The 16302-nt window shown below is 54.7% G+C and overlaps 2 protein-coding genes across 2 annotated transcripts; one reads left to right on the top strand and one right to left on the bottom strand.

Moving 5' to 3' along the window:
* Positions 1 to 5846: 5846 nt before the first annotated feature.
* On the bottom strand, positions 5847 to 8328 carry DCLRE1B (DNA cross-link repair 1B). The gene is made up of 4 exons (XM_042800137.1): positions 7957 to 8328; positions 7601 to 7748; positions 7351 to 7530; positions 5847 to 7275 (listed from the first exon to the last, which is right to left on the bottom strand). The coding sequence occupies exons 1-4, from the start codon at positions 8326 to 8328 to the stop codon at positions 6404 to 6406; spliced, it is 1572 nt and encodes a 523-aa protein (XP_042656071.1). The 3' UTR covers positions 5847 to 6403.
* Positions 8327 to 15153, top strand: AP4B1 (adaptor related protein complex 4 subunit beta 1). The gene is made up of 10 exons (XM_042800135.1): positions 8327 to 8439; positions 8556 to 8780; positions 9501 to 9631; positions 10077 to 10224; positions 10918 to 11414; positions 12138 to 12221; positions 13169 to 13272; positions 13474 to 13681; positions 13985 to 14269; positions 14550 to 15153. Exons 1-10 carry the CDS (start codon positions 8327 to 8329, stop codon positions 14975 to 14977), a joined length of 2223 nt encoding a protein of 740 aa, XP_042656069.1. The 3' UTR covers positions 14978 to 15153.
* Positions 15154 to 16302: the final 1149 nt, after the last annotated feature.

The raw sequence follows: 16302 nt of genomic DNA, 5'->3' as shown, positions 1-16302 counted from the left end.
CCGCCGCGCCGCTCCGGGCCCCTCGGCCGCCCGCGCCAGACTGAGCCAGCCGAGCCCCGAGCCGGCCAGGCGGGCCGAGCGCCGAGCCCGCCCACGTGACCGCGCGCCGCCGCCGTGACGCGCGCGCGGCGGAAGGGGCGGGGCGCCGCCGAGGCCGGGCCTGGCGGGCGCCTGTGCCCGGGGCGGGAGCGCGGCGGGGACGGGCCGGCCCGGCCCCACCACCCCGGCCCCACCACCCCGGCGGTCACCCGCGGCCAGAAGCGACGAGGCGAGGCGCACCAGTGCCACTGCACCCCCGGGGCTCTAGTCCGGCCTCTCCCAGAGCCACGCGTACAGGCAGGTCTCAGTTTCCTTCCCAAAGCTTACAGTATTTGAATAATGTCTACGAATACTCTAACGACGCGTCCCAGAAGCTTTCACAGCCTCATATTTACCCTCACGGGAACAGCAGTGCAAACAACACGAACTCGTACCCTTTAATGAGTGCGGAGAGTCAAGGACAGCAGTTTGCATCCACATGGGGATGACCAGCAGAAAGAAAGAACATGCAATAAAAAACAGAATCAAAATACCTCGATTTCACAACTCATGTTAGATTGTTGTATGCTGAGACAGAGATAAGGTGAAAGATGGAGACTGTACCAGCCTGGCAAGAGCCACCACACGTCGTTCACCTTGGGCTTTGTGAGGCTGCGGGAAGCCCAGGCCCTTAACACTGGAGCATTCGTTAACGGGTCACAGCGACCCAAGGCTGAAGCAGTGATGCCGAGCTGGTGAAAACATGCTCACACATCCCTCAGTGTCACAGCACGTTTAGTAACAGCTTCCCTGAGGCTGTGACAGGTCCTGGTCCACTGACACACAGTGCCGAGTTCTAGCACTAAGCAAAGAGTGCAATGACCAGGGGTGGCTGTATGCTGAGTACCGAGTCACACCTGCCACACAAAAACCTGCGAGCAGAAGTGCCACTCTACTGATCCTTCTGAAACGCGGCAGGAAATTGGCCCCGAGACCACTGGAAGAAGCAAGACAAGCCCCAGGGAAGCAGGCGCTCTTGGGACGCTCCCCAGCTCCCCCTCCACACCGCACTGTGTTGGCTGGTCTCCCCCAGCACAGGCAACTCCGTTGCGACAGCTGCACCTCTGTCGCGACAGCCACAGGTCCCCCAGCCGAGGAGCCGCCACCAGCACAGCGCTGGGTGGGAGAGTTCACAACGATGCACGCCAACATGCAACCCCGGGAGTGCACACCGACAGAGCCTCTGTCACGGTGTTGATCACTGCACAAGCACCTTTCCAAACCATCCCCCAGGGCAATGTCAGACCCTCCGGAGAGGGAGCGCTGGGGGTGCACTGAGGAGGTTTTTCTGCTTTGCAGAAACTGAAGTGCAACTTTTGTCCATGAGAGAGTGCTGGGCGACTCTAACTGCAGCCATGATTTGGAGCACTAAATAACATCGTGATGGACAGCGAGACAAGCTGCCAGCAGAGAAGGGTGAAGGGACAGCATTGCTCTTCTGTATAAAATCCAGCAAGTGATGCGTGCGCATAAGAATCAAGAAATAACATTTTCCACTTTCTTCCTCCAGCAGAACACCACTCAGCAGCTCACCCCTCTGTGCTATCTGCTAAAGGAAGGTCTCGATCCTGCAGGGAGGACTTGGGGGCTGCATTTCTCTTGACCTTACTTTCTTCAGGCTTACAGGGAACTCCGAAGCCAGCACGTGTGAAACACACTTCAGCGAGGGCTTGGCTCAGAGCCCCTTGAAACCCGAGGCAGCCTGACATGGTCTGTGCCCTGGCTCACTGTGGAACTCGTCCCCTACAAGGGGGACCTCGGCTGCCCAGTCCCTCCCTCCTCCTCCCCCATGCCATTCTGGAGCTCCTGCCTGTTGGAGAGAGGCGCACAGCTTCCCAGATAGCCCGAGTCCTACGCCCCACCATTTAGTGGCAGCAATGCCTGGAAAGCAATCACAGGATCGGCGCCGTGTGGTGCTCCGCACCGCACATCTGTGCTCCCCCAGCTCCCTGTCCTACTCTGTTATGTGTTGTTAGTGTCTCTAATAAATGTATGTTCTTTTTTTTTCTTCCCCTAACGAGTCTGCCTTTTGCTCGTGATCATAAAGGGGGATTTTTCCCCATCCCAGTCCTATCTCGAACCCCAAGCCTGGCTCTCTGTCCCTTCTCATTGCCGGAGGGGAAGGGAGAGAGAGCTGCTGCACTGTGGTTGGCTGCCAATCAGGCCTAAACCACGACAGAGTGGAGCACCCACACAAAATAAAAATTCTCATCTTCCCAAGCACCCGCTCACAATGTCCGAGACGCCCTGAGCCAGGGCCAAGAGGCCTGCTGTCAAGTAAGGTCTGTCCCAAACAGTTTACTGCACACTCATGGCTGCTTGTGCTGAGGCTGGTATTTGGCCAAATACAAAGTGACAACAAGGAAAATTTAGGCACTGTAGCAACATTAGCTAGAGAAACCAAATTTAGCACAAGGAATCACAAATGCACACAGAATACCCGTAGCCAGGCAGCAGCTCATTTGAAGAGGGAACCTCACATGATTATCCAAGTGACTCTACATTTTCTCTTTTTCTACATGTTCTACTACTTTTCTGGAGGGCTCCATAAAAGAGCACAAAGCCAGATTTTTTAGGCTCGAGGTTAATTTGGAATAAGCCCAAAGCTACAACACACCATATAGGAAATTATATAAACTCATTGAATTTGGTTTTTTGGTGAAGAAAAGATTTTCCCCGTTACACCATTCTTTTTCTATGGAAAATAACAATAAAAAGAACCTGCGCTGCAGAAATGGACAGCAGCTCTTCAGCAAAGACAGAAGCTGTCAGAAGTGTTTTAGCCCTGTAGTGCGGGAAGCAGAGTTAGAATCCCCACTGAGCAGAGTGCTCTAGGGTGTTCCCTACAGTTACATTACACACTTGTTTGCTGTGGAGTGCCTGAGCTATGCAAGTTTTACCTCAGACTATGAACAGCAACCTACTTTGCCTCCTCCCCATAGCATAGGCAGTGCACCCCTTCATGGTTTGCTACTCTCTTTTATAGAAGCCAGAACCAACTAAACTGTTTTATAATATAGTGACTGGACTTTCACAGGCAACTGTGTAGGAGGAGCTCAGGAGGCAGCCCTGCTCCCAGAACTATAAGCCTGCCCTGCCCTCATGACATGCCAGCATTTGATCACAGCTTGTTAAAAGTGCCGAAAACTGGCCAAAAAGAACTCCACTCCTTCCTAGCTCCTTTGTGGGGTGTGTAAGGCCTTGGGTTGTTTCATCCCACTGGGGCTTGGTTCCCAACTGTGGAACAGAGATAAGCAGCTCAAGCATGCTCTGCATGTATAGATTTGGGAGGCTTTTGGTCTGAGCACTTTTTTTTTTTTTTTTTCCCCCTTAGGATAACTAAGTTTCCAAGCTTGTGGCCCTTAGATACCCCACAGTCAAGCTAATACTTGGCTACAGCCTCTCAGTGTGGCTGTTGTGAGCAAAACACACCTCTGGCAGCAGTGTTGCCAGCGCCCTGTGCAGCTGAGCTGGAAGCGACAGGTTGAGGCCCCGCTGACACGACGCTCCAGCTCTTGGCTGCACTAACGCTCCCCGGTGAGCTAGGCTGCTGGTAGGAAAAGAGGGAAGCTTGGGCGGCAAGCATGAGGGAGAACAAGGCCTGTAAGAGGCCAGATATTTACTGCCAGAAGACTTCAGGGAAGGCTGAAGGATTCTCAGAAACCTTAGAGCTCAGCAATACCATACTGCCAGTTTTCCCAACAAGGCTGTGCTTTGTTTTCCAGGATTTTGGGATAACAAACAAAAGTAGTATTTTAACACCCACGAGAAGGAGGAAACGTGTGGCATTCTAAAATGCCTCATACACCTGCTGTGCTGAGGCAAAGATCTCCAACATGCTGACTGTTGGTCAAGTCTCTTCTGCTTCTACGGCCTTTTTAAACCACAGAGATTTTAGGTTTCCTTGGCTCTATATGATTTGGGTAATTTCCTTCCGAAGTAGCAGGAACTGCCTTTTAAGTTCCAGTAACAAAAAAAAGCCAGCATTTCTTCTGCAGTTTTAACCAAGTGTTCAGAAATGGGATGCAGATCCCCAGCTTCTGAAGTCTCTGCAATCTTCACTTTTTGTGTGATCTCAAGATCAGGGTTGCCTCTGTAAAGAATTACCATTTACAACTCCATTTTGCCCAGAGGTTCACCAGGAGCTTCTCTACTTCGTTTACTTGAATAAATTATTGATAGGAACCATTGATAAGAATAACAGGCTGGATGTCACAAAACATCAGCAGTGAAATGCATCAGATCTATGAGGTCATCTGCAACATACCTAAGTGGAACAGTGACTCAGAACACAAGCATCCCTTCTGAGCAATGGAGAGGCTGCACAGGGGAGCAGGATGTGGAATCTGGGAGTTCAGGCAGTGCTTCACTCACCTGCCTGCCAAGTGAGTCACTTAAACTTCAGCAATAATTAAATAACAGCCTGCATCTCCAAGGCAGCCAGCAGCAGGTAAAACACTACAAGCATAGCACAATTATTTCCCGGGCAGTCTCCAATGTTACAAAAGATGCAGGTGTCTCCACTCACACTGGAGCTCTGCAGTTGAGTTTTGATGAGCAAATAAACCATACCGAAACCTCCAAGAAGCCTGAGCTGCCCTTGCTACCCCTTCTGAAGTGTATTTCACAGAACACTGCTCCGTCACATCGGACATCCCCTTAGCAGCTGGTGGGCAGAATCAACAGGCAGTCCCAGGGAAAGGCACTGCTAACCTGATAAACGTTGCAGTGCCTGGGAGGGCACAGGGTTAGGAGTTAGGACTCGTGTTTGCCCAACAGCTTTCCAAACATACCCACTCTGGCTGTCATGATCACTGTTCAGGACAGCCCGGTTTTTAACGGGTGTGGCTGCTGCTTCTACAGGCACCTTTGCTTTTCACAAGCCCTAGCTCTACTCAAAGAGCAAAGGCTTCCTTTTCTGGCTTGATTCAGGGAATTCAATCCATCCAGCTGACTGGTCTTGGAGAGACCTTGCACAACACTACATTCAGAAGAGACTCTGAACCCGATTGAGATCACGTGAAACATTTTGTTTTGAAAGTAAGGAAAAGTAGGCTAGAAAAAGCTGCGTAACAAGCTGGTTTGTTCCTCCAGGAAAGTGCCGAGTGTCCATTTCCACTCTAGCGGGGCTGTCTTGGCCCCACGGGGAGCCAACTCGCAATGCTGTAGCGCGGTTTGGCACGGACAAGGACAGTGTTTCCAGGCTCCGCGGTGGGCACCCGCCGGCCGGTCACGCTGCTGGCGCTTCCCGACTGTGCCAGCCAGGCCGCGGCTCTCTGCAGTGGGAACGTGCCTGACCTCGACCTCGCAGAGCCAGTTTTGCTGTTCAGCCATGGTATTCTTTCCAAATAATGCTGCTAAGACTGAGCACTTTACACCAGTAAGCAGATGTTTCATTATCTTCCATCCCATTTGCCATTGCGTGATAAGAACAAGCAGTGGGTGCAAAGGCCACAGTGGGCCTAGCAAAATGCCGGCGGCTACCAGGAGCACTCTGCAGTCAAGCAGAATTCAGACATGCAGACTTGAGTGCAGAGGCTGCAGAGACTATAGTGACCCATTCTGGAAAATCCAGAACTCAGGAACCCAGGCCATTCGGGCTTTTTCCAGCCAGTAACCTGAAAAACCATTCACAGTTAACATGATGATGGTGCTTTCCATGAGAGCAGAACCGCATCCAGCTGCAGCTGGCTGGATGCAAAAGCAGTGCTGTCCGGAGGTATTAGTAGATACATAGATAGAAAATAGATTACTAGACTCAGAGGCACTTCATTTTCTACATTTCTTTAAGCACCATTATTAAGGGTACCTTAATACATATTTGCAATGCAGCTTGGAATGAACTGTTCATTGTCAATGATGCACTACAGACATACAGAAAGAACATTTGGGGCTTCTCAGATTCCCCACTTTTTGCTTCTTTCATCACATCCATCCCCATCAATTACTTTCAGCTGCAGGCAGCTCACGCCCTCTGCAGCTCAGCTTGAATCAACCTGGCAGTATCTTTTGTCACAAGAAACAAGTAAGACACTGCAAAAAGTGGATACAAGGCACACACGCAGTGGGACTGCACTGCCCGTGTTTAGTGTGGAGACCCAACAGAAGTATAAAAATAAATAAATCAATAAGAAAAAGAATCTAACACCTACAAACTGGTTCTAGTTTCCTCCTCGTCCTCTAATGAGAGTTAAAAAGAGTAGAACTCCACAGCAGAGCTCCTCTCCTGAGGGGAAACATGAACACAGAAAATGGGATACAGCAGCAAGACCTTCAAAATCACTGCTACCAACTGCGTTGGCACTGGCAAGCATCATACAGTTTTTCAGGATGTTTCTCCCCTCCTAAAGAACTCTTCTACCAGCTTGTCAAATTCGTGTGAGGAATTCTGCTTTAGAACATTCAAGGGAGTAAGTAGATACTGCTCTGCAAATCCAGTTGGAAAGTGCTTATCAGAAACAGGCGCCTGGCTAGCAGCACTAGCTGCTCTTGCTACTCCTGGCTCTTCTCCACTCATCTCTTCCTTCCCTTTCTCCTTGCACGTGGGACAACTGCAACCTTCTTTAGAGCAGAAAGCTGCCTCACAACAGTTCTGCTGAGGAACCTTAACACCTGTAAACTCTTCGGGTTTCTCAGTATATTTCTCTGGGGACTCATAAACAACTCCTCGGGGCACAGAATGCCAGGCAGCTCTTTTCGAGAGATGCACGAGTTCCTGTCCCTTCCTTTTGCTTTGCTGCTGTACAGACTCTTGCACAGGCTTTGGGATTTTGAGGTCAGGAAGCGCCCGGGGGGAAGAACTCAGGTATTCCTGAAAGTAAGTCTGGCACATGCTATCCTTCACAATCGGAATGACCGAGCAAGGTTTCAGCCACTTCACAAACTCGCACAGCTCCGAGAAGGACGAGTGATCCGAGTAGGGGATGGGGTGGATGTTGGGGTGGGTGGCCTTCACGGGCCTGCCGGTAGGGATGATGGCAATGGTCGGGCGCAGCGCGTTCCAGCTGGCGAGGGTATCCCAGCGGATCTCGGCAACGTCCACAGCGCGGATCCAGCCAGCCCCCTCCTCGGCGGTGAACACGTCGGGCATCTCCAGCAGCCGCATCTGCTCCAGGCGCCAGGGGCTCACCACCACCCAGGTGCTGAACTCCACGGCCAGGTCCACCAGCAGCGCCTCCTTCCCCAGGCTGTACACACCTGCGAGGAGAGCCGTGAGTGCCGCGGGCCCCCGCCGAGGGGACGGGCGGCCCCGCGGCGAGAGGCGGCACTCACCGATGACGACGTGGTGCCGCGGGTGCGCGCGGATGACGCGGGCGGCCTGGCCCGTGGCGTGCTGCCGCGAGGGCAGCGGCCGCCGCGGGTGGCAGTGGGTGTTGTCCAGGTAGAGGCGGTCGATGCGGCGGCCGCTCAGCACCGGCTCGCCCTGCATGGCGCTCGTGTAGCGGAAGTCCCCTGCAAGGACAGGGCCGTCAGGGCGGGCCGGGGGCCGCGGCGGGGGCCGCGGCGGGGGCCCGCCCCGTACCTGTGTAGAGGATGGTGCCGAAGGCGCCCTCGAAGAGGAACATGACGGAGCCGGGGCAGTGGTTGGAGTCGAGCAGCGTCACCGTCACCTCCTCGCCCAGCACGTGGCTCTGCCCCACCTCCAGCGGGCGGATCCAGCGCGGCGGCACCTGCGGGGGCGGGCGGTGAGCGCGGGGGGGGGGACACCGGGCGGCGAGCGCCGGGGGGGGGGGGGGGGGGGGGGACACCGGGCGGCGAGCGCCGGGGGGGGGACACCGGGCGGCGAGCGCCGGGGGGGGGGGACGACACCGGGCGGTGAGCGCCGGGGGCGGGGACGGGGACCGGGCGGCGAGCGGCGGGGGCGGCGGCCGCACGTACCTGGAGGCGGCGGTGCAGGAGGCGGGCGGTGAGCGGCGAGCAGTACAGCGGGCGGCTCCAGGTGCTGGACAGCCCCACGGTGTGGTCCGAGTGCAGGTGCGACAGGAAGAAGAGCCGGGCGCCGGGCGCCCTCCGCACGCTCCAGAAGTCCACGGCGATGGGCGTCCCGGCGATCACCGTCCCGCTCATGGCGGGATCCCGCCGGAGGCAGCGGGGGCCGGCCCGCCGCTTCCCGCCGAATTTGGCGGGCGGGGCGGGGCGGGGCCGGGGTGCGCGCGCAGCGTGCTGGGCGGGGCTGAGCGTTACGTGCGGGGCGGGGCGGGGCGGTGGTGTTTCTGTCGCGCCGTGTCGCGGCCTGTCGCGGCCTGTCATGCCGTACCTGGGCGGTGAGGATGCGCTGCGGGAGCTCCGCCGGGCCTTGGCCAACCCGCACGTCCAGGCGGACCGGCTGCGGTACCGCGCCGCCGTCCTGCGCGTTATCCGGTACGGCGGGGCGGGGGGCGCCGGGACGGGACGGGCTGAGCCGCGTGCCCCCCGCAGACACACGGCCGCGCCGGGCTGAGCCGTGTCCCCCCGTGTCCCCCCGTGTCCCCCCGCAGGCACATGGCGCAGGGCGCGGACGTGTCGCCGCTGTTCGCGGAGATGGTGAAGGCCAGCGCGGCGGCCGACGTGGTGCAGAAGAAGCTGGTGTCGCTGTACGTGCGGGCGCAGGCCCCGCGGCAGCCCCAGCTGGCGCTGCTGGCCGTCAACACGCTGCGCAAGGACTGCGCGCACCCCAGCCCCGCCGTGCGCGGTCTCGCCCTGCGCAGCATGTGCGGCCTCAGGTGGGCCGGGGGGGATCGGGGGGGACCCGGGGGGGCGGGGAGCTGGGGCGGCCGGGGGGGACCCGGGGGGGCGGGGAGTTGGGGCGGCCGGGGGGGATCGGGGGGGACCCGGGGGGGCGGGGAGCTGGGGCGGCCGGGGGGGACCCGGGGGGGCGGGGAGTTGGGGCGGCCGGGGGGGATCCGGGGGGGCGGGGAGCTGGGGCGGCCGGGGGGGACCCGGGGGGGACCCGGGGGGGCGGGGAGCTGGGGCGGCCGGGGGGGATCGGGGGGGACCCGGGGGGGCGGGGAGCTGGGGCGGCCGGGGGGGATCGGGGGGGACCCGGGGGGGCGGGGAGCTGGGGCGGCCGGGGGGGATCCGGGGGGGACCCGGGGGGGCGGGGAGCTGGGGCGGCCGGGGGGGACCCGGGGGGGCGGGGAGTTGGGGCGGCCGGGGGGGATCCGGGGGGGCGGGGAGCTGGGGCGGCCGGGGGGGACCCGGGGGGGCGGGGTACCCGGGGGGGGGACGGCTGGAGGTCCCGGAGTGGTGGAGGGGCAGATCCGGGGGGGCGGGCGGACCTGGGACAGCCAGAGGAGACCCGGGGGGGGACACCCGGGGAGGCAGGGTCCCAGGCCAGCCAGGGGAGACCCGCGGCAGCCGGGGGACACCCGGGGTGGCAGGGGGGGACACCCGGGGTAGCAGCAGGGCTCCCGGGCCTGCTGATCCCGCCCGCTCGCCCGCAGGATGCCCGGCATCCAGGAGTACCTGCAGCAGCCCCTCCTGAGCGGCCTGCGGGACAAGGCCTCCTACGTGCGGAGAGCGGCCGTGCTCGGCTGCGCCAAGATGGTGAAGCTGCAAGGGGACTCGGAAGTGGGTAAGGGGGCTCGGCGCTGCGCTGCGGGGGGCACGGGCCGGCCGAGAGCGGCCGCGGGCCCGTGGGTTGCCCGGGGCTGGCTGCGCTGCCTCCGGGTCGCGGCGGCCGCGGGACCGCGGGAGGGAGGAGGAGGAGGAAGGGCGCCGGGCCGGCGCGGCGCGGTGTGTCGGATCGTTAGCCAGACGCCAGGCACTGCCCTGGCAGGGCAGCCTGCCCCCCCTCGTGCCTGCTGCCCCGCGGCCCCTGCCCGGCCGGGTGCCCTTCTCCCATCGCTGCCCCCCGGGGAAAGCTCTGCCGAGGGCAGGTGCTACCGCGGAGCTGGAAGAGGTGTTGGCTACTCTCCCAGTTCAAGCCGTATCTCTTGTTCAAAATAAAGGCTTACAGACAGAGATTGCTTTGCAGCGTGCTGGCAGAATTTGATATAAGAACCTCTACCTCTTTGCAGATGGTGCACTGGTGAATGAGCTATACAGTTTGCTTCGCGACCAGGATCCTATTGTAGTTGTGAATTGTCTGAGGGCCCTAGAAGAAATCCTGAAGAAGGAGGGAGGAGTTGTCATCAACAAACCCATTGCCCATCATCTCCTCAACAGGTTTGTTTTCTTTGATGTCGAGACGGTGCTGGAAGCTTCGCTCTTGTTCCTGCGCTTTGCATGCTAGCTCCTGTCAGAACGTGAAGGGAAGAGTCAGGCACCCAAAGATGGAGGTGCCCATCCTAAGAGAAACTAAATTACTTTTATGATAAGGTTTTAAGAGAAATCGGAGGTGCCTTGCTTTTCCAGGGAGTCTTTGCTTCAGCTGGTGGTTTGTTTTGGAATTGTACATTAATGTGATTAGGTTTTCTGGGGTTCTTTTTTTTTTGTGTCAGTGCACGTGATATATTTGTGGGACAGGTATGTTCTAGTATGTTTCTCCCAATCCATTGAAAGATATATAACTTACCTTATATGACTTATAATATTGCTCGAATAAATTAGTTTCTCTGCAAGTAATTCTACATGATCTAGCAAAAGAGGCGTATTGCTCTGCCCAGGTTTCTTGCCAGTGTTGCTGTCTGGCTTAGAGCACCAGCAAAAGTGCACATGGCTGATGCTGAGTTAAGCCTGTGTGCATAAACTGGTCGATTCTCTTGAGATAAAATTGAGGTATCTGCTTCTGAAGCATGGCATTTGGTTTGGAACAGAGACCGTAAGGAGCTCAGAGGCTAAGGCCTCCACTCTGCACCGCGCAGATCTCTGAGCACTTCTTGACTCCTGCAGACACTCCTGTGTTTATTCTCTTGGCAGGATGGCTGATCTGGACCAGTGGGGGCAAAGTGAGGTGCTTACCTTCCTTCTGCGTTACAGACCCCGCAGTGAGGAGGAACTCTTCGACATACTCAATTTACTGGATGGCTGTCTCAAAAGCAGCAGCGCCAGCGTTGTGATGGCAGCCACCAAGCTTTTCCTAGTGCTGGCCAGGGAGTACCCACATGTGCAGGCAGATGTTTTAGTGAGAGTGAAGGGACCGCTGCTGTCTGCCTGCACCTCTGAGAGCAGGGAGCTCTGCTTCACTGCACTGTGCCACGTGCGTCAGATCCTTGGCAGCCTTCCTGGCCATTTTAGCAGCCACTACAAAAAGTTCTTTTGTTCGTATTCAGAGCCCCACTACATCAAATGCCAGAAGATGGAGGTGTTGTGTGAGCTGGTGAACGATGAAAACGTACAGCAAGTGCTGGAGGAGCTGAGGGGCTATTGCACTGACGTATCGGTAGAGCTTGCCCAAGGGGCGATCTTCGCCATAGGTGAGAGCTGCGTCTTGCCTCGGGAGCAGCTGCAACCCTAGATCTTTAAAGTGGACCTTTCTCTGCTGCAGTGTGTCAGGGAAAATGCCACATAACTGATCTGTGCTGAAGCAGCACAGGCCTCTGTAGACCAGCCTCCCCAGGAATGTTTTGTGTGAGTGTGTTTCTAAACCACCTTTGTGCTTGATTTGTTCAGAAGTCCTGGCACTGAACTATTTCAAGTTGTGCATAATGTCCTTGCATCTCGTTCGGTTGCCCGTGCTCTGATGAGACGCCCTGAAGAAATCGTGTCATTTCATCTTATTAATGAACCTTATAGCATTGAGTGAAACTGTGTAGTGGGTGGAGGAGCTGCTCTAATACCTGCTTGTTCTTTGAGTTGTGGTGGGAGCAGAGTAAGGTGATTTGGGGCACTTCAGTTTTGGTTTTGTAAGCTTTAAAATAGGTAAGTTACTATAGTATTCATAAGGAGAAGGCCAGGGATGCTAAAATGCCTTTCTTACGTGTTACATTCAAGAAAAATTCAGACTCCCCCTGAGGCATGGCTTCAGAAAAAGGAAGACATCCCTTGTAAGGAGAACAAGCTCATTTCAGAAACTGTAGTCAAAAAGGAAAAGAGAAATACTGTTTCTTTAAAGTGAGTTTGAGATGAATATTTGGGCTCATGGTTCCTATTTCACTCTGATAAAAGGTTGACTTTTATGTCCTTTGGCACCTCCACAGGCAATATTGCTAGGACGTACACAGAGCAGTGCGTGGGGATTCTGACAGAGCTCCTGGGACTTCAGCAGGAACATATCACTTCAGGTAATCATCTGCACCTTGTTTGCCTGGATTATACTTTCATGAAGTGGCCTTGCTGGGGCTTGTGATCCCAAACTTAAGGCTGTCAAAGTCATTTGGCTTTTAATTTAATTGGCATCTTCAGATGGAAGTCTTCCTGCTGGGGTTGGGGGTATGTAGTGTGACCGGACATTGTAGTTTTTCCTTCCTTAGGAACTACTATTTGTGGTGAAGGGGGAGATGGTCATAGCTGCATTCCTGGTCGGATGTGAAGGCTCCTTTCTGGCTGCTGCCTGCTGATTTAGGGAACGAGGGACTCGGCAGAGACGTTTTAGTGACTGTTTGAGGGCCAAGATGATCAATAGATCTCTTAAATCTTTGTGATTTCCGTTCCTCATATAATGACAGTTGTACCCCCAGTCTTCCCTTTCTCTTCTGCTGCCCTCAGATCTATCATCCTATCTTTGCTGTTTCTGCCCCTTCGTTTAAATGGTCTGGCCTTCAGTTTTGAAAACCACGTGCTTGTACTCAGCTGTTGAATTAGATCTCAGAAGCTGCTGATGTTTCTGTAAGTGGGCAGCAGAACCTTTAAATTTTGACCTAAAGTTTGTGAGACTCGTTTTGAATTGGTCTTAGTTTTAATTTGTCATTCTAACCTTGTGTGTCTGAAGCATCATGAGTCAGTGTCTTTTTAAAGGCTGGGAAATGTCCAGGAGAGAGATTACTTTCCAGCAGCCAGAGGAACAATCTGAAGTTTCAGTGCTTTATTTTAGACTTGGTGCAACTTTGCTCTGACAAACAGTGTCACAGGACTTTGACGAAGAGTGTCTCAAATCATAGTCACAAGCAAGGCACTGACCTCCCTAGCTAAGATTTGCAGAGTCTGTCAGTTGGGGTGTTTCAGAATTATGTGGGTTTTTCCCCTAGTGGTTTTGTAATTCTTGGGGAATGAGCGTTTTGTTTCGTTGCAGCGGTATTACAGACTTTTCGGGACCTGGTCTGGCTGTGTCCCCAGTGCACAGATGCGGTCTGTCGGGCACTGCCTAGCTGTGAGGACACCATCCAGGACAGCGAGGTGAGGTGGCCTTGTGCCGTGGGCTGGTGGCTGTGGAGGGTGGGTGGACAACGGTTGTATGGCTTTCCTTTGGCTCGCGATTGGTGGGCAAAGATCAGAAATCTTCAGAAGACTTGTTCTCTCATACCCATTTCTTTCATGTCTATGCTGCCTTTCTGGTAAACAGCACCTGTTTGCTATTTTTTTCTGCGGTTCCTTCAGGGCAAGCAAGCGCTGATCTGGCTGCTGGGCACACATGGTGAGAAAGTACAGAATGCCCCCTATGTTTTAGAGGACTTTGTGGAGAATGTGAAATCGGAGATGTTCCCAGCAGTGAAGATGGAGCTTCTGACAGCCTTGGTGCGACTCTTCCTGTCCCGTCCTGCTGAGTGTCAGGACACGCTAGGGAGACTGCTCTATTACTGCATAGGTGGGTTCCCTCCGTTCTGTTCCTCTGGAGCTGTAGTACAGGCTTTCTGGGACCTGGTTTGGCTGTGTCCCCAGTGCACGGGTGCTGTGTGTCAGCACCCTAGCCATGAGGAGACCATCCAGGATGGCGAGGTAAGGTGGCTTTAAGCCTTAGGCTGCTAATTGGTCCCTAGCTGTCTGTTTGGTGAGGGTAACAGGCTTACACTGTATCCCTGAGCATCCATTTTTAGTAATTAAGGGTCAGTACTTTGGGGAAATCTGGATGATACGAGTTCTCCATAAACTGCATCTCTCTCATTCCCAGAGGAAGAGATGGATATGGCAGTACGAGACCGTGGATTGTTCTACTATCGCCTTTTGCAGTCTGGTGTGGAAGAAGTGAAACGGGTCCTGTGTAGCCCCAAGTCTGACCCCTCTCTGGGGCTCCTCGAAGACCAAACCGAGCGACCTGTGAATACATGGGCTTCAGAGTTTAATACTCTTGCACCAGTTTATGGCAGAGAATGCTGGGCACTCGTGGCTGCTCACCAGCCAGCAGAACCCTCTTACACTCGTTCTCCTTGTACTGACTCCAGGAACAGAGACACAGGTAACCTGCCTCACCTTCATCTGGGATTTGTTTTCCCTTTGTCAGTAGATGTTCTCACGTGGCTTTCTTTGGAAGAAGGTCACTGTGCTTTGAGAATGCTGACTTGGTGTTCTAGCTTGTGCAACGCATGGCTGACCACCACCTCACCAGCCCAGGGGATGCTGCTGAAGCTGCTGTGATTTCCAGCCTTCCTCATCTGAGGGGTCCCTAAGATCTTCTTGGTGAAATTGGGTGCTGCACGTTATATGCTACATCTCAGATGTGTGTGGTTTTGTTTCAGAGTCACTGGTTTCTGACGGGAATACAGAAGTCCTCAAGGTTCAGCCTGATACAGGCAGCCTGACCTTAATTCCTGATGTTTACCTGACTGCAGAACAGTTTGAGAAGACGTGGCTGAGCCTGGACATGAGCTGCCACCTCTCCCTGCCCTGGTGTGGGACTGTTCATCCAGACACCATACAGACAGCTCTTCACGTTGTCCACATCCAGACTATTGCGATGAGCAAAGCTGGTGTCCAGCCGTGGAAAGCTTATCTCAGCGCGCAGGATGAGGCGGGTTGCCTCTTCCTAACAGAGCTCTTGCTTGAGGCGGCGGATACGGAGATGCAGGTTTCAGTGAAGCAGAGCGAGGCGAAGCCAGAGGCACTGCAGACCTTTATTTCGGTGTTAAGGACAGTCGTGGGGGCAGTTGCTGGACTGGGGTCTTGATTGGCCCCTGCTCCCAGAAGCATGCTTGCTCAGGGCATAGGGGAAGTATTTCTCTGGCTTCATTTGCCATACCTGCTGCTGGTTTTGTGCTGTTAAGCAGCGGGAGCATTAGCAGCCCTTCCCTGGGCCTGGCAAGCACATGTGGTGTGGGGGCAGCTGCAGGTGGTGAGTGGGGCTGGGTGGGGGGTCTGTGGGCTGGGGACAGGGCGAGGGAAGGTATGCGGGAGTCACGGAAGTGGTGGCATCTGCAGTGATTGTCACCAGACACTGACGTGACTGATGGAACCAGAAATGAGCAAAGTTCAGGGATGTGTTTTGGAGAGTTTTCTTAATGAGAATTGTAAATAATTCAGAAACCAGTTCAGAGACTCCAGGACTCTGCTACTTACCTCACATTAAGAGGAACATTGCAGTGAAGAGAATTATTTAGTTCTTGGCTCTCTTTACATGTGAGTTAGTTTTCTGTCTGATAGATTTTGACAGTCACTTCACTTGTGAGTGAACAGAGCTCTGCAGTGTCAGCGATGGGTGGACAGGGTACATGGAGCTCACTGGAACAGGCATGTTTCTTTCTCGAGACAGAAGTAGAAGTGTGTTTTCTCATTGAAATGTGTTCCCGTAGTCATGAACTGCCCTCGCTGGGGTTCCCCCCTCGGCCCCCCGTGGCCAGGGTCCCTGTAAGAAGAGTCAGGGGTATGGAGGCCCCCGGGCCGGGGGGCTGGCAGCCTTGGTACCTGCACCAGTGAGGGGGCAATTGCGGGTCAGGTAATTAACCTGCATGAAATGTTACATTTTTGCTGGGACCCATTTTTACTGTTTGTTACTTTGTACTAGTTACAAAGTATGGGTATTTAAAGGTTTGTTTTCTGTGTAGAACTTCCTTCTGTGAAGCACTGTCGTCCTGCCCTGGGATGACAGTGCTGCTCAGTACAGGAGATGGTGCAGCTCTATCTGACTAAATTTTTTTTACAGTTTTTAAAGTTATACTCTGGCCAGCCTCGGGAGTTGTTTTTTGAAGAGCATGTCGACAGCACTCCCATCCGCTCTATTGAAGGTTACGGGGAGTCAGACTTTGTACAGTGTCATGAAGAGTCACAGCCATGTTGTACACAGTGGTAAAACTGAAGAAGGTTGAGGTACATAGGTTACTCTAACAGGGCTTTATGGTATTCTGTAAGGAGTGGCTTTGTTAACCCTATTCTGTAAGATTTCTTGTCATTTTAAATTTCTTTTAATGACTATTGTACCTTTAAATTGCAATATCCCTTCCATGCACTTCACTGAAACACTGCTGTCACTGTTAAACAACAGGTTTTAGATTTTAT

The sequence above is a fragment of the Tyto alba genome, unplaced genomic scaffold (assembly GCF_018691265.1).
Source record: "Tyto alba isolate M040663 unplaced genomic scaffold, T.alba_DEE_v4.0 Super-Scaffold_30, whole genome shotgun sequence".
Lineage (NCBI taxonomy): Eukaryota > Metazoa > Chordata > Aves > Strigiformes > Tytonidae > Tyto > Tyto alba.
This window is presented reverse-complemented; position numbering and strand designations above follow the sequence as displayed.

Bases quoted from the DNA above. Each gene is read 5' to 3' on its own strand.
- AP4B1 (XM_042800135.1), top strand. From the start codon at position 8,327: ATGCCGTACCTGGGCGGTGAGGATGCGCTGCGGGAGCTCCGCCGGGCC. The intron at 13,682-13,984 runs GTGGGTTCCCTC...TCTCATTCCCAG, and splicing joins ACTGCTCTATTACTGCATAG to AGGAAGAGATGGATATGGCA. The intron at 14,270-14,549 runs GTAACCTGCCTC...GTTTTGTTTCAG, and splicing joins CTCCAGGAACAGAGACACAG to AGTCACTGGTTTCTGACGGG.
- DCLRE1B (XM_042800137.1), bottom strand. From the start codon at position 8,328: ATGACAGGCCGCGACAGGCCGCGACACGGCGCGACAGAAACACCACCG. The intron at 7,749-7,956 runs GTACGTGCGGCC...CCGCCCCCGCAG, and splicing joins TCCTGCACCGCCGCCTCCAG to GTGCCGCCGCGCTGGATCCG. The intron at 7,531-7,600 runs GTACGGGGCGGG...CTGTCCTTGCAG, and splicing joins CGGCACCATCCTCTACACAG to GGGACTTCCGCTACACGAGC.